This window comes from Protopterus annectens, chromosome 7.part0 (assembly GCF_019279795.1).
Source record: "Protopterus annectens isolate FY-2018-M chromosome 7.part0, PAN1.0, whole genome shotgun sequence".
Classification (NCBI taxonomy): Eukaryota; Metazoa; Chordata; order Ceratodontiformes; family Protopteridae; genus Protopterus; species Protopterus annectens.
In genome coordinates, this window is record NC_056739.1 from 867,847,821 (window position 1) to 867,873,042 (window position 25,222).

The window sequence follows — 25,222 nt, forward strand, 5'->3', positions numbered from 1 at the left end:
ACAAAAAGATTAAATAGTACTTTTACAGGAATTGCATTTATTTAATAAGGATGTAAATAAACTATCATTAAAGAATTATTTGATTTTAGCAGGTTCTGGTTTTCAAGCTAAAAAAAGAAGCATTCTCATTCTACAGAAGAACTCATCAGTAATGCCTAAAGTAAAATATACTTATGTTGATAAACATGGTATGTTAAGCATTGTTATAACTGAGTGGAATAGAAAATTATATACATCTTATTGGATTCCAAGGGTTGGACCTAAATATACAAAAAAAATATTTAGACAGTATAGCCTATTACATGAAAGGTGAAGTCATTATGGCTGGTGATTTTAATTGCATTTTATCACCAGTGCAGACAGGAAACTGAGAATTACATCTTCAGCCAAACATTTATCAAATTTTGTAAATCTAATGAACTTAAAGGATATACATGAGCAAAGAAAAATTAACTCACTTCAATTTGTCCATTATTGATATAGGTATGAAACACAAACAAATATTGATAACATTTTTGTCTCAAACAATCTGTTATCATATATTAGACAAGTTGCAATAGTATCATGTTCATTGTCAGATCACAATGCTATAGTATTCAATATTATAGTAAAAACTGACAAATTACTATACCACAGGAGATTACCAGCATACATTGTTAAAATAAAAAGATTTAAGGAGTGGTATGTTAAAGAGATCAAAAATCTCCTAGAAATAAACATGAATAGTGAAGTTTCTGTCATTGTCCTGTGGGATTTACTAAAGGCTGACTTTAATGGAAGAGCTGCAAGTTGGAATATTACTAAAAATAACACAGAGGCTGGCTGAAGAGGTAACACTTTAATAGTTAAAATAAAATAAAAAATACGTATCAAAATATGAGCACTTTCAAACTAGTAACAGTGCTTCTTCAGATCTAAAATTCATCAGACCAAGTAGGTATATATACACATTAAGTAACCAGTCAATGTTTTAACAATCTTAATTTAAGCACAGGCTTTAAAGGTATTGATTGGTTGCTTAATATGTATTTATGTATGCCTACTTTGTGTGATGAATTTTAGATCTGAAGAAGCACTGTTACTAGTGCAAAAGCACTCATCTTTTGATATGCATTTTTTATTTTATTTTAACTATTAAAGTGTTACCTCTTCAGCCAGCTTCTGTGGTTTTAGTGAATACTCACTGTTTGCCTGAAGTGTTCCTATCTTGCTTTCTTTAGTCATATTACTAAAATAAGAGAAAGGGGCAAAAAGCTGAATAAACTACAGGCCAAAATAGATAAATGAAAGTTAAACCTGAAACCAAATGATACTATCAGTTAGTGAGAACTTAAAAACTTAAATACAAAATATGTTGAAATTCTAAATCATAAAGTTTCAACAAACCTGGGAAAACTTAAGCTTCAAGCATATTTAGTAAACACATTAAGCTTACATAAACTTGTTATTAGATCAAAGAAAATGAATAAACTAAATCACATCAAAGAAATTATAACACATATAAATAAAAGAGAAAGGAAAACCAATATTAAAGTTATTCTTTAGAGCTTTAAAATATTTTATGAAAATATAAATAAAAATACAAATAACTTAGATATGATGAAATGGTTGAAATCTTTCTAAAGGAAAATATAAAAAAATAAATTAACAAGTGAACAAATAAAAAAAATGATACACCTTTCACTTTAATAGAAAAAAATCAAATAAAAAAGTTAAAAAATAATAAGGCACTGGGATTAGATGATCTTATACCACAGTTATATAAAATACTACCTGATGATGTAGTTGAAATATTAGATAAGGTCTATAGAGAAATATAACAACTGCTGAAGTTCCCCATCATGGAAATATTCCCCCATAGCACCTATTTTATAACAAGATAAGGATCCTATAATGTGCACATCATACAGATGCATTTCAGTTTTAAATGTGGACTATAAGATAGTCATATACATTTTAGCCACCATAATTAATTTACTAATATCCAAATTAATTAACAGCAATAAAGCAGGCTTTACTTTAAATAGACAAGTACAGGACAATACAATAATAATATATAAACTACTAGAATATGCAAATATAAATAAAGAAGAACTTTCTATCATTAGTCTTGATTTAGATAAAGCTTCCAACTAAGTCAATTAGCCGTATCTGTTTAAAACAATAAAATTATATAACTTCTCAGCTGAGCTAATTGCATTAATTTCCAAGTTCTACGGTAACTATTGTGGTTATGTTAAAATAGGCTCTTTTCTTTCTAATTCCGTTAAATTACAAAAAGGTACAAAACAAGGTTGCCCATTATCACTTTTACTTTGTGCATTACAGAACCCTTTCCTAACAATATTAGATGCAATAAGAACAAGTTGATTTTGAACTAAATCTTTGCTGACGATATTTTACTAACCATAGAAAATACAGAAAAATCATTAAAACTTATAATTAGTTCTATTAGACAGTTTGAAGAAATCTGGAACTTAAATCATAATAAAACAAGTACATTAGTAATTAAGAAATTAAAATACTCATACAAAAATATTCTAACTTCAATTGGAGTAACACTCAAATTAAATATCTTGGTATACCCATTATGTCTAGTAATAAAGAAATGTTACAACCAAATTGTCAACAGGTTGCTGATAACTTTTAAGTTTAGTCACAAACTGGAATAAATTATTTACTATGGAAGAACAATTAATGTTAATTAAGATGGTAAATCTCCATGGAAAAATATTATTTGTTATACAATCTTTTGTGCTGCCTCCATCAAAAAAAATCAAAGAAGATAAATGACATTCTATTTAAATTTCTTTGGCATTTTAATAAACCAAGAGTTTCTTTTAATTGGCATAGAAAAGATTGGGATAATGGTGGAACAGGACTCCCTGATATTCAAACATATGCTAGTTCAGCAATTGCAAAAGTTACTGCATTGTGGATAAATTCATCATATGATTCAAAATGGAAAGAAATACATCAAGAAATATTATCTGTAAATAATAAACATATCACAACCAGTCATAAACCAATAGTGTCTAATAGTTTTGTTTGGATATTAAAAGATTTTTGTGCAAATGGAAATATCTCTTCTACTCAAATTTACTATATAAATAATATTCTTTCTTTTTTTCCAGAAGTTCACATATTCTAACCATTGTATTAAAAACTTAATATTGTCTATATTTCCAATCGCATATACAAATGACTGCTTAGAAACTCACAATTTCACCAAAATGATAGAATTGAAAGAACAAAGTAACTAAATTTATTTGCATTAATTCTTAAATGGTACTGAAATACATACTGTTGATACAATCACAATTGTAAGAATTGGTTAATATTACACATATTTAGAGATTTTGTGAACACAGAGAGGAATAAGATATTTGATCTAGATAAATCATTCCCCAAAATATTGGAATTCTTAACAAATTTTAAAAATAATGCAACAAAAAATAAATATACTCAGAGGCGATCTCTGCCTAACACACAAAGCTATGTCAAACCCAGAGCTTTTAGACATGCTCCACTTAAAGAAATCCCAATCCCTATGAGCTACATGCTCTAAGGACCTACACCTTGACACCACAATAAACAGAACATGCTGGAGGGATAGATTCCTGTCCCAGAGACTTCCCATACTCTGGAACAAACTACCTATCTATATCAAACAAAACTCATTAGCACTCTTCACAAAAAAATCTTGATGATTGGATGGGAGATAGGAAATTCACCCCGGGGATCACTTCTGTGGCTCTGCTTGACAGTGGTACAGGAAAATAATTTTCTTGGGTGGCGAAAGCCAGGGTACCTTTTGGCTAGGCTTATATAGGCCCTAGGGGCAATAGCCTAGTACCTACCTATGAACCTATAATATTTGTCACAAATTTATAAAATTCTTAGGTTAGAAATTGCATATTTAGATAATTCTTGTTGGAATTATTCCTCAAAAATTAATAACGAAGACTTCACTGACGAAAACAAGAAAATAATATTAATGGCTATAGATAAAACTACATCCTCATTATATTGGAAAATTTTCACTTGGAAATTCAAACAGAGCTTTTATTACTCCTAACATATTTACAATTATGTATAAATCAAATAGAATTTAATGCTGGACCTTTGATTCTGAAATAATAGTTGATTGGATGCATATGGTATATGACTGTGAGATCATCCTCCTTTCTGGAAAGAAATTAATAATTTCACTCAACACTATGTTCCGATAGATTTTATATTTCTAAAGGTTTGGTTTTATTTAATGCTCCGATTCTTGAGATAATTCTAAAAACTCAAGCTCTTCTTCTATGGTCTATTCCAGCAACAGCTAGAAAAAAAATAGAAATAAAGCTTGGTAAAGTAAAGCTACCCCCTCTAGTGTTGAATTTATTACTATGGCAAAAATTGTTTGCTGCAGTGAACTGCATACTATAAAAATGAGAACTTCTAATATTACAGATTCATATAACTCTTGGCTTAAACTTAAAAGATTTGCATGAAAAATATTAATTGTCATAAATTTAATGTATTAATCACTTGTGGGCATATGTTTGTTTGCTTTATCATCATCATCATCTTCTTTCGGCTGTTCCTGTTAGGAGTCACCAAAGCAGATCATCTGTTTCCATTTCTTCCTGTCCTCTGCATCTTGCTCTGTCACACCAAACACCTGCATGTCCTCTCTCACCACATCCATAAACCTTATCTTAGGCCTTCCTCTTTTCCTGTTACCTGGTAGCTTTATCCTTAGCATCTTTTTTCCCAATATACTCAGCATCCCTCCTCAGCACATGTCCAAACCAGTGTAATCTTGCCTCTCTGGCTTTGTCTCCAAACCTTCCAACCTGGGCTGATCCTCTAATATACTTATTCCTAATCCTGTCCACCCTCGTCACACCCAGTGCAAATCTTAACATCTTTAACTCTGCCACATCCAGCTCAAACTCCTGCCTTTTTGTCAATGCCACTGTCTCCAATCCATATAACATAGCTGGTCTCACTACCCTCTTGTAGACCTTCCCTTTCACTCTTACTGGTACTCGTCTGTCACAAATCACTCCTGACACTCTTCTCCACCCACTCCATCCTGCCTGTACTCTCTTCTTCACCTTTTTTCCACACTCACCATTACTCTGAACTATTGATCCCAAGTATTTAAACTCATCAACCTTCACCACCTCTACTCCTTGCATCCTCACCATTCCTCTATCCTCCCTCTCATTCACACACATATATTATTTCTTATGTGTTTGTTATTATGTTTGTTTGCTTTATAATTCATTTAGTTAGTCATTGTTATGATAACAAAATAAACATTTTTACAAAATGTACAATTTCCTTTATTCATTCTGTTTGTCTTCATAGATAGGCATCAGTCAGTCTGATTCAAAACCTATTCTGAACTTACACACAAACACACAGAGCTCTGCAAATTATAAACAAGTGTTTGCCCTCTCTGCAGTCCTCCTTAAGAAGCCATAACTCTGAATAAGACAAGACAGGTTAAATGTATAGTAAAGGCTCATGGCTTACATTATATATTCATACTTGTATATGAACACACACACACACACACACACACACACACACACACACACACACACACACACACACACACACACACACACACACACACACACACACACATACACAAATTCTCTCAGCCTAACAGAGATGTGAAACTTACCTGGGAACCCATGAAATGGCCTAGCATGAACTGTATGACACACACATGTATAAAAAGGCCCTGCTCACAATGAGGTATTTTGTAATTCAGAGACATGTTGGCTGCAATGAGGACAGATCTCATTACTGGCTAATTTGAATGTCTCTGATTCTCAGTTAATAGCATGACATGCAGATTGAAAATTAGTTGCTGCTCATGTAGGGAGTTGCAGCATCTCCACTGCAGTTACTCTGCCACACAAAAGTACACATATAAACACAAACACACATCACAGTCCCTGTACCTGTGGTTCCCCCACCCCAAATCCCCATACTATTTGAAATGCTATTTAGGCACAAGGCTTTAGAGTACTCTGTGGTGGCTAGTATTTCCCCAGCCCCTGAGCCTCATGCTGCTGTATGTGCCATTATATTACAATTATAGCATGCCTGGCAGCTAATGGTTCCCAAACACAGATCCCCATACTGCTGTATTATATATATGTATTATGGCACAATAGTAGTTTCACTGGTCCTTGTACTGAATTGTAGTTTCTGTGGTTGCTATTGTTTCCCCCAAGCCCCCAGCCCCACAATGATGTAGGTGCTGTTATAGCACTCAAGATTAGACTAATGTTTGCTCTCTAGCTGGTCCTCCACCCCTTTATTCCCATACTGATGTAGCTGCCATTATGGCACTCGAGCTTAGCGTAATCCTGTTGAGTAGTGCCTCCCTCATGCTTCTATCTAAAACTAATGTTTAAGCCTTTTGAGTTTCAAAAAGGGTTTCACAGAAAAAGCACCATTTAGGCCTGGAAATTTTTCAGCATCCAACAATAAAATCCATTTCTGTTCCAATGCTTCAACTTTTGTTTCTATGTCGCCCCCTCGTGGGCTAGCATTTAATGATTGAATAACAAGAAATTTAAAAATATGTGTTTTGTCAGTGGCCATAACATGGTTTGCTAAGGCATTACTCAACTTTTGATTGTGAATGTCTCTGTTATGTTCTAATATTCTTTTAATAGTCAATTCATTTTACCTACATAAAAAACATGGCATTGCTGACAAAAGGCAAAGTAAACTATATTTGACGTACGACAGTCTGCATAGTGTTTAGCATTTATAGTGAATTTTCTAATGGGATGTATATATACATAGCTGGAATATATATATTGGCATGCAGAACAGTTTCTGTAGGGGAAAGTTCCTATTCAAGTAGATTCATATATTCTTCTATTATGGTTATTATCTTTATTACACAGATGCCGTTTAAGGGACATATTATTTCTAAAAGAGAATGAAGGTACTTTGTCAATTTTGTTTATCAGCTCAGGGCTGGTATGTAAAATATGCCAATTTCTTTTGATAACATCACAATATTCATTGATGTCACTGGAGAACTGAAAAATAACCCTAGGGTAATTATTCAAATGTGCATCTACCCCTTGAATTTCACATTCATTTATAGCCGTATCTTTATAATATGGTTTACATCTATTGTTCCTAAGTCACCATGCTTCAGTTATAGTGGTGTTTATTTCTTTTTCAGAGTAACCCCTCTGCAAAAAATCCTGTTTAAGCTTAACCAGGGCATTGTGTGCCTCTGAGTCATAATTGTGCAGTCTAAGTGTCCTATAGACTTGTCCTTTAAGCACATTACATGCTATATGCCTAGGATGCATACTATTTCTGTGTAGTAATGCATTCTTTCTTGTTGTTTTTTTGTAAATACTACTATGGACCTGATTCAAATCGGATTTAATAAGGAGCACATCTAAAAAAATCTATTTCAGTTGTGGAACATTTATAACTAAATTTTAGAAAATTAGTACTCCTGTTCATATAGGTAATCAATTCCTCAAGTTCCATATTATTTCCTTTCCAAAGCATAAAGTCATCATCCACAAAATGGACATACCATGCAATATGGTCACTTAGACAATTACTTGGAGCTAAGATGATTGTCTGTTCCCATTGGGTCAAAGTTAAGTTGGTGTAACTATTGGCACAAGCTGTGCACATAGCCACGCCAACCTTTTGTAGAAAATAGTCTCCTTCAAAAAGAAATACATTATTTTCAAGAATGACTTCCAATAAACTACATATAAGTTTTACATCATCATTTGTAAGGCATCTTTGCCCATTAAGAAAATCTCTAACCATCTCAATGCCCCAGTCATTAGGAATAGATGTAAAAAGTGACTCTATATCTAAAGTCACAAACATATAGTCACTATCCATTGTCTGAATCTTGTTATAAAGTCGTTCTAAAAAACTTTTAGCATCTCTTAAAATAGTATGACATTCTTCTAGAAAAGGATGTAACCTATTTTCAACATAAATCGATAAAGCTTCAGTACACCAACCACCGCCAGAGACAATGGGTCTCATAGGTGGGGGAACCCTATTCTTGTGTATTTTAGGTAGTCCATATATTTTAGGAATGACAGGGTATGGTGTATTGAAATATTTAAATAAACTCTCATCTATTAAACCTGTCATTAAAAGGTCAAATACAAGAAAAGAAACTTTCTCCATAATCTCATTAACAATATGTTTGTATATGCAACTGTAAGTGCTAGTGTCTTGCAACAATAGCTTCATTTGATTGATATAAACCTCTCTATCCAAAATAACAATACCATTACGTTTGTCTGCAGGTTTAATATCAATGGAATGTAGTTCTTTTAGTGCATTTAAAGCATTATAATCACTTTGAGACATGTTACAAAAACCAAGTCTAGTGCCCTTGTCAAACAAAGACCTAAATTCATTTTCACATACATCAATAAATGTTTGTACTGTTGGATCAATAATGGGCATAAATGTGCTAGGTCTTTTAAACAAAGAAACATTGTCAATATGGTTATCATTATTAAAAATACATTTTAAGGACAAATTTCTTCCCAACAAAATCAAATCTTTTAGTAATTCAGCATGTTCCGCCCTCCTGGCTGGAATAAAGGACAAGCCTTTATTTAAGAGCTGAATTTGTTCATTAGTTAAAACAAAACCTTCATACAAAAACGGCGTCTCTTCGTGGTGGGTGTGTTCCTTTCCATGCTAATCATTCTCTAGGGTCTGCCCTTTCTCGTAACACTCCTCAACCTGTTCTTGAAGGGCAGTGGATTCATAAGCATAAAGCCTGCTCATCCTGTTCTCTCTAAAAAAGGTTCTTTAGAAGAGAGAACCGATGTGTTATTGTTCTGAGCAGGTATCGTCGTTGAATCAGTGCAAGAAGTACTAAGAGCTAGTTCTAAGGATATAGAATGTTCCACACTATTCAGTGCCGGTAATTCGGTGGACTGGACAGGGTTAGCGGTTAATGTTAGGCACGTTGTATCAGTCATATCCCTTTGTGAAGATGTATTTTGTTCAGCACTATTCAGTGCCGGTAATTCATTGGCTGTATGTTTTAAGACATCCTTTAACATTTTGCTTAGTTTGTTTTCAGGTCTTGGGAGGTCAAATGCTTAACAGCTGTGGGATGAGCTAAAAATGTCTTCATGTTTGAATAAATGAGAAACCAGTTCAAGATTTTCTTTAGACAGCTACCAAAATAGGCTTCTATCAGAATATATATGACGTATAGCTAGCCCCCTGTTCTACGATAAATGTATATCTTTTCCTCAAATATTTACTTTAAAAGCTGTAGAATAAAACCTTAACTTTCTAAATGCTGCATATTAACTAGATATCAGAAAATTAATCTGCACGTGCAAATCACCCTACAATGAACTAATCTGTAAAATACTAGAATGTAAACTGTAAATCATTGGTTGTCAAGCTGTATAACCTTTACAATTTACCTTCAGTAAGGCTCCCATTCCAGTGTTATTCACACCTTCCAGCAGCATTACAAGATCAGATTGTATGGATAAACTCTTTTACAGTAATTCCAGTGTAATTTTATTAATAATGCATACCTGAAGTATGCATTTGTTTAACAATTACTTTCTAGTTACTAATGAAGTCTTATACATAAAGTCTAAAATATCTTATCTAATGCTTGTAACATGTTTGTTGTATAAACTGTGAAGATTCCTGAACTGTTTAAAATTTGTAGTATTTAACTATATAACAACTAGTACCTGTATGTTAGTAGTCAAGTAATCTCTTGGAGCTTATCTCCCCGGGACTCTACTGAAAATGGACATAAATCCAGTTAGACTATCCCGGTCAACAAATGTAAAATAAAATAAGTAAAATAAAATAAAATAATTATCCTCCCTTTCACATCTTAGTGACCACTACCTACATAGTCCACCAATGGCCATAGTATGAATCCTGTTTTTCAGATTACTTTTAAAATCTCCATATTGTACCAGTATCAAATATCATCATACAAAATAGATGTAAAGGTATAAAACAAAACACCTACAACTTGTTTAAACAGTTGGAAACCTATAAATTCTTAAATCAATGGTATCTCATTAGCTGAATTAATTAGTTGCTAATGCAAATACAAAGTCTGACATACAGTTACTTTATCTAAATTTTAAGTAGTTTTCTCTGCTTCAAATATTCTAAACTGCTCTTAACATAGCCGAATATTAACTGAAAAACTGCCTTTAAATTAAAATCATTGTGCTGCCAAGGAAACAATATTTTGTGTCTCCTACTGAAAATATAGTGAATAGTCTAACAAGAACACTGGTTTAAGAATTTCAGCTTTAGTTAACCAACATTACAGCTATCACTCAGCATACAAGTGCCTCATAGTATGGGTCTAATTATAAAAATGTCAAGATGTTAATTTTACTTAGAATAGTCTATAAAGAGACCGAAACAAATCGGTTTTTCAACATAGCTGCTATAATAGAACCTACTGACCACTGCTTTGTGGACCCAGGGCCATTCTCACAAACAAGAATATTATTCAGCATGATAGAAAGCAACAGATGTGCAACCCGTGACAAGCGCAGAGCTCATATAAACACAAATATTGGATACACTTTGCCACACAACTAAATTATGCGTGGGCAAACTGCCAGTACATTAACTTAGAAGTTCATTAATAGTAGTAGATCAACAGTGAATGAAATGTTATACTGCAGAATTTAAACAGAGTAAAACTTACTTCCGAATCACTAGTACTCAACCACTAAATGCAAACAGCAAAAGTACTGAATATGAAAAGCTTGTCGTGTTCTCTTTCCTTCTTTTATCTGAAGGCATATGGCTTCCAGCTCAGATAATACATGCACACACAAATTCAGTTTAAGAACAGGAATAAGAAATAGACCTCTAAAAATCTAGAATCAAAAGAAAAAAAAAGGCAAAATTAGGTATAACTTATAAAGGTTAGTGTAGTTTTCCTTACCAAACACATTTTGAATGGTAATATAGAAGTATTCCAGCACTTAACAGTTACTCTTGGATGGTGAAATACAACTGATTAGCAGGATGAAGTATTTTGCTGGATTGGGCTCTGTAATCAAAGACTCAAAAACACATGTACATATAAAAATATAATGCAAACATATACACATTCACATATATCTACATCTAATCCCTGTCTCTCTGTCTCTGTCTCTCTCTCGTGCGCGCTCTCTGTCTCTCTGTCTCTGTCTCTCTCTCTCGCACGCTCTCTCTCTCTATATATATATATATATATATATATATATATATATATAATCACAAAATAAGGAGCACTGTTTCAACTTTGAAGCATAGAGTCAAATACATAATGAACAAACCATTTAAGGAAATCTATCACAAAGAACATAGTATGTAGAAAGCACTTTAATTTTATTGCATAGACAGTGTCAATCTGCACTGAGGATGCTGTTGTGAAATCAGTTTTTGCATGTTTAACATTGGAGGTGTTTAAAAATAAAGTTACAAAGTGTTTTCTACATACTATGTTCTGAAAGTTGGATTGTCTTGGTTGTTGGTTTGTTCATTTTATATATTTATAAGCAAAAGCAAAGTTTATCTGTAAGCCAGTTTTTCCTCAAGTAAGTTAGTTCTGGGTTATGCTAAACCAAAATATTTATTTATATTTAGGTTTCACTCTCCCTGTCCTCCTACTTTTATGGCCACTCATTCATTTTCTTTGGAGGACAGCTGCTGAATCTGGGCTTTCATCTTTTTCTGTCCAGACTGGGATCAGTAAAGTTGGCTTATTGTCAGGGAATGTCTGTTTTGGAGAGCTGTGCTCATGTACTCCAGTTTTATTTATTTTTTCCAGATTATCTTGGTTCTCCCTATTGGGTTTCTCAGTGGTTTGCTGTCATCCAATGATTGGCCAATTAAATTTTTGGTTCTGTGTGGTTCAGACAGTATTCCCTTAGAAGGGAGGTCGTAGCAATCTCCTTGGTGTATGAAGCTGGAACTTTTCCTATGCCAGAGGGAATCAACATTCTGGCATCTCAGCAGTAGCAGAGCATCCAGAGATTCCTTCCAGCATCAGCTTTCATGTTCTTTGACTCATACCTGCATGCAATTTATAACAGAGATAATGTATACAAATATTATGAATAATTAAAGAACGTAATTGTTTTCTCAAAGCTAGCAACCCCTCCTATTAGTTCACAGCTAAGAGTAAGCATAGCAAATGAGGAAACACTGCTTGTTTTTTATTCAGTTAATATGGTACCCTGTTCAGGGGGGAAGGAAGGTCCTCCTGCTTTCTTAGAGCAGTGGGCTTTGCAGTCAGGTCTGTTTATTTACTGAAAGTGATCATATATTAAAAAAAAAGTAAGTAAAAAAATTACTCACAAGAAATATGTATAATAGTGGGTAGTGACATGTCTTAAGGTATAAAGTAAGCTTTTCATGAAGGTTTACTTAGTTTGATTTGCATTTTACTTTTTCCAACCACTTGAAAAGAGTTTTGTGTTTTACCCATCACTTATACTAAGGCTGGCATCTCATGGTTAGACTGGCATAAGGGTGCAGATCTTTCCTGAGGGATACAAACAACAAGGTTTGATGCCCCCCTCTGGTCATTGGTTAGGCTTGTTACAGGCTGCAGGCTGGACATAGGAGTATAACTGCCATATTCCACTCCCGTCACCATTTTTTGTTATTTTTTTGTGTGTGAGAATCACGGATGCTGATTAAGACATGGTAGAGTCAGCAGGACTCTTCTTTCTGGATTACACATCACTTTAATATTTTGCTCTGCTTCTCTTACAGGCATTCCATCACTGCAAGTTTTGAAGGAGAGATGGCAGTGTATAGGATCAGAAGCCCAAAGCCTCTTTTCAGGCCAGTAGGCTGCACAGTCAAGAGAGCAACTTGTTTAATAGGAGGAGGGTTCAGCCATCTTTGAAGGAGGAAATTGGAAATGATGCAACAACTAAAATATCCAAACATAGGACCAGGAAGGAAATCCAAAGTTCCATTGAGACTCCTATCCCAGCCCCTAAGGTGATTCAAGAAGTGGAATGTAATGATAAGCTTTTGGGTGGGGGGTGGGGTGGGGGCACTATTATCGGTAGGGTCCAATCAATAGACGATTATTTATCAGAATTTTTAGAATCATTACCAGAAGAGGCGAGAGCCAAGATACTTGACATAGCTCTAGGGAGGAACTTTGGAACTTCGACACCCTTAGCTACCACTGCTACTCATGGGCCCAACAATCCTTGGCAGGTCAAACCTCTTTATTACAGCCAATGTAACCAGTGAATAAATCCCCCCACCACTGGGGACAGCAGGTCAAATGACTCTGAACTAAATTTAGCTCATGTGGGCCATGTCCCAGGGAATATCAAAGAAAAGGCCATACGGGTTGACCTCATAGATGTCTTTGATTTAATCGACACAGGAAGCATTCAGAGAATTATTAAGACATGCAATCTTGGATCAAAAGACCTTGTTGCAGCCCTCACCATCTTCTGTCTCTTTGTAGGAGCATGAATGTGTCTATGGATATACATGTGTCAAGTCGAGTGTCTGTCAAATTTTCTATTTCCCATCCACTCATCAAGATTTTTCTTGAAGAGGACCAGTAATGTGCTCTGTTTGACATGTATGGGAAGTCTATTCCATAGCATGGGCAGTCTCTGGGTTATGACCCTGTCCCTCCAGCACGTTCTGTTGATTGTGGTAATGAGGTTGAGGTCTCTGGAGCATGTGGTGCGGAGGGATTGGGATTTCTTAGATGTAGCATTTCTAACAGAGCTGGGTCAGACATGGTTTTGTAAGTCAAGCAGAGATTGCAACTAAGTAGGCGATATGAGACAGAGAATAGTTGGAGTTTTTTGAGTCTGTCCATATAGGACAAGTGTTTAAGCCCTAGGATCCTCTTTGTGAGGTACTTTTGTGGCCTCTCCAGTTGTTGCAGGTGTCTAGTGCAGTACATGCCAAATGGGGCATTGTACTCGATGACTGACCTAATGAGGGAAGAGTAGAGGGAGACAATGACCTCTTTTTTCCTGGATGCAAAACCCTTAGTAATGAGATGTGCCACATAGCAGAACTTTCTGTCCACAATGGCAATGTGGTGGTCAAAAGAGAGGTTGCTGTCAACCTGTGTTCCCAGATCTCTTATAATGCCTTCTGTGTTCAGTGGATTACCATTGATGTGGTAATTCATGGGAACTGGGTTTTTTCCCCAAAGGGGATGATGACACATTTTTTTGGCACTGAGCTTAAGGCCATGGTTCTGACACCAGTCGTTGGTCTCAGTGAGGCCTTTCTGTAGGATGTCAACATCACTTGGGGAGTTAATAATGGCTCCCAACTTGCAATTGCCTGTGAACTTTGTCAGCCAGAGTCCCTTTGTGTTGGCCTGGACTTCTGAGAAGTAGATACCAAACAGGAGAGGACCCAGGACTGATCCCTGTAGGACTCCACTCGTGACTGGTCGGCAGTCTGACTTGGAGTCAGCTACTTCAACCCACCTAGTGATATAAGGGTTGATGCCCAGCTTAGTGAGTTTTTCTATTATTCCTGAGTGGGGAATGGTATCAAAGGCCTTGACCAGATCAAGGTAGGCTGTATGAACCACCTTGCCTTCATCCACAGCTCTGGTGACTAACTTAAAGAAGTCAAGCAAGTTGAGCAGGCATGATCTACCCTTCACAAAACCAAACTGTGTGGGATCCAGAGTTTGAAGATTCCCTATATCCTTGTTTATTATGTCCATGATGATATGTTCCATAGCTTTGCATATTAGACTTGTCAAGCTAATGGAGTGATAATTCCCAGGGTCTGTAGTCACTCCTCCTTTGTGGACAGGGATGACTGTAGCAGTGCACCATTTGGTAGGGACAAAGCCTGAGGTAAGGCTGTGATTGAACAGGGCACACAGGTGAGGTGCCAGTTCACTCTGTAGTTCATGTAGAACACAGCCAGGAATATGTCTGAATGGATATGTTTGCACCCGTCTGTCTCTTTGTAGTAGTATAAATGTGCCTGAATGGATGTGTGCGTGTGTGTGTGTGTGTGTGTGTGTGTGTGTGTGTGTGTGTGTGTGTGTGTGCGCGTGTCTGTCTGTCTCTCTGTAGGAGAACAAAGTCAAAATAATTGCTAGACAAAGGCCTAAAATTAGGTACAGAATTTAAATATCACTCTTATAAAAATGCTACAGTAGCAGGTTTTGCATTAGCCTACATTTTCTGAAGGATATGAAATCTGAAACTCAAATCTATGCCTTTTTTAGTGAATTCAATCCTCAGTGATTTTGAGAAAAACATTAATTTTATGTTGAACAGAACAAAAATATGTGTCAAAAATCTGGCCATTCTGATGGCATTTTTTATTTAATTTCTCAACACAAAGCTATCAAAAAAAGTATAATGAATGCAATGTTCCTAAAATGAAACATAAATTCACCCAATGTACATATTGTGTCCCTTCTCAATGGCATTATAATCACAGTGGTCACCAACAGTAACACAACAAGCTAGGCAACTGTTATTGATCTATTTTATGTCTGTATGTCTAGTATCTAACTGACAAGGTAATGTTTAATTCATGTTTAATGGATAAGGATGTATTATTATTATTTTTGGTATATTTCTACAGACTGTTATCAATTATCTATCTTTTACCAATTCTCTGTTTGACTTGTTTTCTGTGAGCTGTTCACGGGTTCCTTTAGAATTAAAATAAAGAAAAAAATACAAATGAGATTACAAGAAGGAATAGTATATAATGGCAAAGTAAATTTGTTCCGCCAACACTATGGCTTAAAGGAATAAAACCCTGACTACAACATTAGTGACCTGAGCTTGATTACTGGCTTAGGTGCCTGAGATGGTGGCAGGGTTGGATGGAGTCTGTCCTGGGAGTAGAGGATGGAGAGGTACATGAATGGCCTATACAGTTTGGTTTAATTTAATTTGTAGAGGCTACAGAAACAACTCCATAGTACATCTTAGGGTGAACAGGGTGGCTTGCCAATAACATCACCTTGCAGAAGTGAGGAATGGATCAGTGAAGTTTGCCCATAACATGTCCCACAGACAGGACAATGCCATGGATACATGAGGTGGGCAAAAAGTAGGAAAACACCTGTGAGGCTGCTGCAGACCCAAGCTGCCTTGATATCCTTGCTTGCCGTAACCTACTGGAGTAAGTTTGGGTGAGGCCACAAAAAGGGAGGTGCACCTGGCAAATGAAGGGAGGCATCAGGGTCTACTGATGTCAGCTGTGGGAGACAAAAAAGAGTATTCAGTAAAACAGTAAGTCATACTTTTGCTTAGAATTACGTTTTAAGCATATATGACAAATTGAGATATCTAAAATATAAATTAAATCTATTGATGCCTAGTGTGATTTTTTTTTTGTTTACTTTCCACAGAGACAGAGATGACTAATATTATAATTATAATTATAATGTTTTAGAAATGGACCTGACCAAGAACTGCCATGGAAATCATTTCTGTGTTTCAAAAAAGTAAGGCCTATACACAGAAAACGTTCATTTCAAAATTCTGTTTCACTGCACTGAGCTGTAAATTAATGGTGGGAGGAGTTTTCTTGAAAACCCGACAATCCTAATTCCCATTTTCAAAGAAAGTTAAGGTAATTCAGTTGCTAGTTACTACATCCCAGTGCTTTCTCTGCACTGGCTACATATGCACACCATTCCTTCGAGATGCTACAACTTCATAGATGTCATATAAAGTAAATTAGAAGTAAAGAGCTTCAAAGAACAGGAAATAACCAGCAGTGATATCAATATATCATCATCTGAAGATTTTATCAAAATAATCAACTCTTAACAAATCCTCATTTCAGGCCATCATGTAAAAAAACACACTGCTCATTGAATTGTTGTTTACTACGTAACCAATTATGGTTCAAGATGGCTGCATTAATCCAAAACAGTTTACTTTCTTAAACATGCAACCTTATCAAAGCTGATTATTTTACATGGGAGTGGGTATGGGGTCTGGATTTAGATCTTGTAAAAGAAGAACGATACTCCTATCCTACTCAGTTATAGTAAACAATATTTCCACGGAAATGAATGAGTAAAGTAGAAATCAGAGTTATGCTTTCACACTTATGTTAAAGTGCACGTGTCTGCACATTTGTGTCTGTGCATGTGTGTTTTCTATGCCTGAACCGGCACAGAACTGGACTAAACTAACACAGCATGGCTTTTTAGTACATAGTTTGCTGAATAAGTCCCCAGAAAACAGTGACTTCCAAAATACAGCTGTACTGGTGATAGAAACATCAACATCACCTTTTCTACACAAGCAGAAACTCTTGACTCCAGTTCACTGCTATATAAAACTACCAGGACCGGCTCTACTGTACCTCAAGGAAAATAAACTATTAGGTTTCAGCAACAATCTTAGAGGGGAAAAATGCTACTCTCCCAGCAGTTAGAAATGTATAACTTTTAAGTCAGACCTATTTGGATATTTTTGCAGATGTTAGCAATTGTTTGCTTGAAAATATGCTAACATACCTCATAGTTTCCACATTAGTAAGGAATCTACTATTTATGAGAAAAGAATAAAGTACAGTTGTGTACACTTACCATAAATGTAGATGTTCGAGTGTATTCACTGTTGCAGTCATTACATTTGGGTTATCTCCCTGCAGGTAGCCCTCAGCCGGCCTAAATATCAAAGTCATGGATTCCCGCATCGGATGCTGTCTCTTCTTCCATGACGTCAGGTCGTCAGGGTATAAAACATGCAGCTGATGCCATTACATCAGTTTTTCTTGCCCCAGATGTCAGGTGCCACCACAATGGGAAGCAATTATATGATATGTTACACCTCCATCAAAAAGCAAATACATCAGAAAGCTTAAAACAAGAAGCAAAGGTAGAGCCAAGAGAAGTCAGGGGGCTAGAGGGAGGGTAACCAGGACTGCAACAGTGAATACACTCAAACATCTACATTTATAGTAAGTGTACACAACTGTACTATGTTCATCATGTTTCACTGTTGCAGTCATTACATTTGGGTAGATTCCTAAAGCTAAGGAAGGCAGGAGAAAGTTTGAGAGCATTAGGACCAGCTATTAAGCCCTGAATTACTGCAGTGGCAAAACCAGCTCTGGATTTAGAAAAAATAGGCATGTGGTAGTGCTTGATGAAGGTATGAACAGAGATCCAGGTAGCAGCTTCTAGGATGTCCCTGGTAGGGACCTCACTGAGAAAGGCTGTAGAGTTAGATGCAGCCCTGGTGGAATGTGATCTTATCCCCTGTGGGGCAGGTTTTCCATGGTGCTTATAGCAGAAATTAATGCAATGGGCTATCCATTTAGAAATGGTTTGCTTTGAAATGACCTTCCCCTCTGCCCTTGCAGCAAAGCCAACTAGCAGCTGTTGAGATTTTCTGAAAGGCTTAGTCTTGTCCAAATAAAATCTAAGTTGTCTGTGCAAGTACAAAGCCTGCAGAATTCATTCTCTTTTGTTTTGTGGATTAGGGAAAAAGGTAGGCAAATGAATGGACTGATTTAGGGCCACACTAGACACCACCTTGGGCATAAAGGATGGATTGGTCCTGAGGGAAACCTTGTCTGCATGGAAGATAACGAAGGGCTCCACGGCCATGAGGGCCTGTAATTCTGACACTCTCCTTGCTGAAGTGATGGCTAGAAGGAAGGCTGTTTTCCAAGAAAGGAATTTCAACTCTGCAGTTGCAGCTGGTTCAAATGGAAGGAGAGTGAGCTTTTCCAATACAAAGTTAAGATCCCAGGCTGGAGTAGGGGCTTGCCTGGGGGGGGGGGTCTTAAATTTTTAGCCCATCTGTGGAATTGCTTTAACAGAGGGTGAAAGAAGAGTGATGGTTCAGTATTGTAATGTGCTGAAATTGCAGCGGCATGAATTTTAATTGACGAGAAGGATAGGCCCTTGTGGAGCATTTCTGTTAAGTACTGAAGAATATAAGGTAAATGGCACTGTGGTGCCCATACCCTGAGTCTGTCTCCAGGAACAGTATCTTTTCCACTTTTCAGCATAGGATTTTCTAGTACTAGGTCTCCTTGCTTCCAGAATGACCTCTAGAATCTGCTTACTGAGGGATGCTGTTGGAGAGCTCAAGGAATTAGCCAGGCTGCAAGGTTCAGGGTTTGATGCTGAGGGTGAAGAATCTGGCCCGCCTGCTGGGACAGCAGGGAAGGTGTCTGAGGTAGGTGCCATGGATCCAGCAGTATCATGCTGCGCAAGAGGGGGTACTAGTGCTGGCAAGGCCAGTCTGGTGCAATAAGAATTGTCCTTGGCTTGTCCTGTTTGATCTTTAGCAGAACCTTCGAGAGGAGAGGCAGAGGGGGAAGGCATAAACCGATAGGCTTTCCCAGGTAAAGGACAGGGCATCAAGTTTCCAAGCTTGACTGTGGGGAGTCCTTGTGCAGAATTTGTCCAATTGGTAGTTCTGGGGGAAGGCAAACAGTTCTATCTCTGGAGTCCCCATTTGTTCCTCAAGAGGTTGAATACGTTTGGTTCCAGTTTCCATTCGTGTGGGTCCATGAGATTTCTGCTTATGTCATCTGCTGGTGAATTTAGCTTGCTTGGCATGAATTGAGCTTGTAGGTGCACTTGGCAGCTCAAGGCTGTGTTCCACAGAGCAATGGCTAGTCTGCAGAGAGGGTACGAGTGGGTTCCCCCCTGCTTGTTTATGTACGACATAACTGTGGTGTTGTCTGTCTTTACCAATAATTGGGGTCTATATTAGAACACCGAACTTTCAAAATTTCGAGTGTTCTAATATCGACCCATTTTCAGCGAACTCTGAAAATATCAAAGAAACAGAAAACCAAAATTTTTTCCTAGGGAAAGAATTTGGTTGTCCGTTTCTGTTGCTTCGGTATTTTCAGCGCTGTGGTGGAAAGTTACGGGCTGGGTTCAGGTAAGTGTGCGATTGTGTGGGCGTGAGGGTTAGGGCAGGGTAGGTGAGTTAGGGTTAAGGCGCGGGTAAGGTACGTGTGCGATTGTGTGGATGTGAAGGTTGGGGTGGGGTAGGTGAGTTAGGGTTTGGGCGCAGGTGAGGTGACTGTGCAATAGTGATGGACCTTAGGGTTAGGGTTTGGGTTAAGGTAAGTGGATAGTTAGTGGTGTATGTATAGTTTAGTGTAGGGTTAGGTGTAAGAGTTTAGGTGTATGTGTGTGGATTGCTGTTTGTTTGGTGTGCTTGTGTTGTGTGTATGTGTTTCGGAACACCAAATTTTTTCCCTAGGAAAAAATTTGCTGTTCTGTATGGTATGTTTTAAATTTTCGATTAATAGGGTTGGATATTACAACACTCGAACTTTTAAAAGTTCGGTGTTCTAATATAGACCCAATAATGGTCCTGGAAGGATGTGGTCCTTGAAGGCTGTCAGGGAATTCTGTTCAGCTAACATTTCTTTTTGGTTGATATGCAGGTGCATATGACTCGGGTTCCATTTTCCCTGAATGCACTGCCCTACCAAGTTAGCCCCTCATGCATAGTCTGATGCGTCTGTAGTCAGGGTTTGGGCAGTAAGGGGTAGATAGAAAGGGAGCCCCTTGTTGAGGTGGCAGGCCTCTGCCCACCAAAGGAACTCTGTCTTTATACACGGAATAATAGGAATCATTGATTCCAGGTCCTGAAAATGTTGACACCATAGGCTTTTCAGATACCATTGTAGTTTCCTCATATGCAGTCTTGCATATGGAATTAGTAGAATGCAATAGGCCATGAACCCCAGGGCTTGCAAAATTTTCCTTGCAGATAGCTGGGTCTTTGTGGCCAGTAGTTTGAAGTAGGCTGTCAAATAAACTTGTTTCTCTGGTGTGAGGTAAGCCATCTGGGAAGTTGTGTTCAAGCTTGCTCCCAGGAATACAATTTGTTGGCAGGGTACTAGATGAGATTTCTTTTCATTTATGTTGTACCCCAGTGAGGTTAGAAGTTTCTTTACAAATGCCAGATGTTTTAATAGCCTGTTCTGGCTTTCTGCCTGAATCAGACAATAGTCCAGGTATGGGTATATTTGAATATTTCTCTGCCTGCAGAATGCAATGACTGGAGCTAGACACTTTGTGAATACCCTGGGTGCAGTAGATAAGCCAAAGGGAAGTGCAAAGAACTGACAGTGCATGGAGCCTGCTCTGAAGTGTATGTATTTCCTGCAAAGATTCCGTTATTGGAATGTGCAGGTAAGCTTCCTTTAAGTCTAAGGTTGCCAACCAGGCATCTTTGCCTAGCATAGGAAGCAGCTGTTGAAGTGTTAGCATTTTGAATTTTGGGATTACCAAAAAGGTGTTTAAAATAGAGAGGTCCAGGATTGGATGCCAGGAGCTGTCTTTTTTGGGTACCAGGAAAAGTCTTGAGTAAAAACCTTGTCCCCTTTCTTCTCCTGGGACAGGTTGAATAGCCCTGATACTTAGAAGAGAGAGAACCTGCTGTTGAGCCTCTGCCCACTGATTTGGGGGTAAGTCTGGCCAACCGTTTGGGGTTGGTAACGTGTGGAAGTGGAATCTGTATTTTTGGAAAACTATATTTAAAACCCATTTGTCCTGGGTAATGAGTTCCCAGTTTTTTGCATGCAGGGCGAGCTTTCCTCCTAAGGGAGCAGGGAGTTGAGCAGGGGTTGGAAGGGTTAAGGTTAAGTCATTGTGATATTTTTCCTTAGGGGGGGGTGTCTTACTACTTCCATCTTTGGAAGTGGGAGCCCACCATTGCTTAGGCCTGTGTGTCGCCTGACTGAAACCTAGGTGGTCTGCTGTTCCTGGGTTTGGGCTGAGAAGGCCTGGAAGAGACTGGAAAAGACCAATTCTTAGAAGTCAATGCCTACTAAATCTGGAAGGCTGTACTTGCAGGAAATCTTTAACAGTTTGCATAGATTTATCTTTTCCCCCCATCTTTTTAAGGACTTCTTCTGCTTTGTTGCCAAACAGGTGGTCTTGGTTTAAGGGAGCATCCAGTAATTTAGCTTTAACATGATCTGGCAAGTTTTGCTCCTTAAGCCAAGCATGCCTTCTAAGTACAGACCCAGTGACAGCAGCCCTGCAAGATGCTTCTAAAGAGTTAAAACCACATTGCAAAGTATGTTTACCAACTGGTTCAGCAGAATGCATAAAATCCTGTAATTCTTTATGTTCAGCACAGTCAGTAATCAACATCATTTTCTGTTTAAGTAGTCCCATAATATGCTGCTGATACTTTAACATATGAAACTGGCAATTTAAGGCCCTAATGGCCAAAGTAGCAGAGGTGTATACCTTCCTACCGTATCTGTCCAAGGCCCTGGAATCCCTATCAGAGAGGGTAGGGTTTTTGGCAGTAGTAGCCTTAATGGTCTTTGGTCCTTGGGGAATGGTCTCTGGATTCGCAGTAGGTTCTTGAAGAGGTACTTGTGAGAGTCAGGTACTCTGTAATACCTGTCAGGTTTTCTGGTAGCTGGAGGTAAGGTGTCTGGGGCCAGGCTAGATTCCAAGAAGGCATCATTACAATGTCCAGAACAGGAGGGATAGCTAAAGGCCTGTGTTGAGGGAGGAGTAAGAATTCTCTAAGCCTCTTTTTGGAGTCAGAGTAATCCTGGCTTTCCCAGCGGAAATGCTACCTAAGAGTGTGCAAGGTTTCACCAAAAGAAAAATCTTCTGGAGGGGAAGCAGAGGGAATGGAATCCTCTGCATCAGAATCCTCATAGGTAAATAAGGGCAAATCCTGGTAATCAGAATAAACAGAAATTTCAGAATCCTGATCAGAAGAATCTGAAGGAAAATCAGTTCTAGGTCTCTTACAGGGGGAATGCTGGCTTCCCGTAATTAAAGTAATAAGGTCTTCAACCATTCTAAGCATTTGTTTTTAGGCATATGTGCCTGACCATGTGGTTTGGACATCAGTTTTCTAGGCGTGGGTCAAGTTTTAGGCCTTGATGAAGAAGATGGCGTTGGTTTAAAATGCAAATCTGTAGGCCTGAATACACTCTCAGAAGCCGGTGCCTGCACAGCGGCTCTGAACCCATCCAGTGTAGAGACATCCACAGGTTCCATAGTCGAAGAAGCATCTCGCAGCATACCAGAGTCCAAATGAGTCTAAGTAGAGGCCTGCAAATCTGAAGTAGCGGGTATCAGGGGCTGCGAAAGCAACTCACTGAGTACCGGCAAACTGGCGACTAGCTTAACGGAAACATTGTCGGCAGTTTTGCACCTATGTGGTCTGTCTCTGTCTTTATCTTTACGTTTTTTCAGAATATCAGTAGTTGGATGGCTTACCAAAGCCATTTCTGGATAGTTATACCAAGTACTAAAATAATTTGCTGCAAATATAGACCGACGATGAATAGTTCGGGGGTTGAACAAGGCACAAAACCTACAGTGAAGGACGTCGTGGTCTGGGCCTAAGCAAGGAATGCAGTACGAAGGAAAATCTTTATGAGGCATTTGCTTTCCACAGGTAATACAATTGTTAACTTTTACTGACATCAGATAAGAGCAAGAAAAGGAATCCCCAATGGGGTACTTAGCTTTTTTGAAGACTTCAATTCTGAAACTCGAAAACAAAAATTTCAGGAGTCGGATGACCGGCAGTTGCGAACTACTTCTGCTTTGGGCACTGCGTGGCAAGAAAAACTGGTGTAATGGCATCAGCTCTGTGTTTTATACCCCTGACAACATAATGTCATGGAAGAAGAGACAGCATCCGATGCAGGAATCCAAGATTTTGATATTCAGGCCGGCTGAGGGCTACCTGCAGGCAGATAACCCAAATGTAATGACTGCAAAAGTGAAACACGAAGAACATCAGATGTTCATACTGCAGTGTAAGTGGTATCGTGTCCTTTCTACCGGGACAGAAATAGTTCTTGCTGTGTAGTGATCTGATGTTTTGTCAGAAATCTATAGCTTCTGAAATATCAATGAGTCATCTCCAATCAAATTATGTTTGCTCTTATTAATTTATGCTATAATTATATTTAAGAATTGTATATTTTATTTTCCAGTATTACCACTTTTAGCAAATTCAAAACCATAACAGAATTACACGTGTTACACCAAATATGTCCAGCTCTCTGTCTATCTCAAACATATGCTTCACAAACATGTTAAGACTTGCACCATACAATAAACTGTCCTCCACTCTGTACAATCAGTACTTGGAAAGGAGACTCTTTTACAGGTAGTGAATGCACTTACATAGGTTTGGATGCTTCAGCTTGATCTGTCTGCAGTTTTTCACCCCCTTCTACTTCCATTGTACAGTACACAATGCGGTTTGGAGCCAACGATTTTAGCCCCTGGACTTCCATTATAACAACCTGAAAAAGATACATGAGAATACCTCTTATCAATTACTCTGTTAAAATGTCCATTTATAAAACATCCTCAGATAAAAGTTAATATATCAAATCCCATAACTGCTCACTGATTGCAGTTTAGAAGTACTATGTAGCACATGCATTGGGGAAAAAGAAGAGATGGTGTAACACATAAAACTCCAATTATAGTAGGTTCTGGCCAGCAAAGTACAAATTAAAAGAAAAGTTTTAAGCAACAATAAACACACAGACAGTCCGCAGGGTATTTCTGCCCTAGTTAATAGTGCCTGTCATATAATTTTCTAGAAATGCAAATGCTTAAAACTTCTGGCTAAGAAGAGTAGGCAAATGCATTTTGCAGCTGAAAAGCTTGTAGAGAAAGCAGTAGAGTGAGAAGTCCAAAACAATTTACTCTTGGGCAAGATATTACTTCAAGCTTCTAACAATATTTCTAGTATAGACAAATCACTATGCCCATCAACAGGGCAAGTATAATCTAGGGTGCATCTTGTCAGACATACACTCATCAAAAACCAACAAGCAGCCACAATATTAAAATGTATGCAAAGGAAAGGAGAAGCATTACCCGTTATTACAATTTAAGTCCTTCCATTAGTGGATAGCATGTTACAGTCCCTTACAGTAAAAAAACACATTGCACAGTGGCATCTACCGTTGTGACTGTCATTGCAAATCACTGACCCCTACAAGTCAGTACAAAATGGAGGAAGAATCTCCTCTCTGTTTCTAGCTCTTTAAGCCTGTCTTGCAGAATCCAGCAGTGGAATATACTTCACCACACTGCTTTCCACCCCCCCACACACTCATTATATCCAGTCAAACCTCTCGATTGTCCTTATTTTGGAAGAACAATCCTATTTTCAGGTCTCATTTAACCCTGCAAAGG

At 37.7% G+C, this 25,222-nt stretch overlaps 1 protein-coding gene across 15 annotated transcripts in view; it reads right to left on the bottom strand.

Moving 5' to 3' along the window:
* CADPS (calcium dependent secretion activator) overlaps nt 1–25,222 on the bottom strand; it is a 2,296,269-nt gene that overhangs the window by 1,287,473 nt on the left and 983,574 nt on the right. For all 15 annotated transcript variants that reach the window (XM_044077436.1, XM_044077434.1, XM_044077437.1 and 12 more), the window contains exon 6: nt 24,194–24,315. In XM_044077436.1, the coding sequence (XP_043933371.1) occupies nt 24,194–24,315 (122 nt within the window). The remainder of the gene's footprint in view (nt 1–24,193; nt 24,316–25,222) is intronic.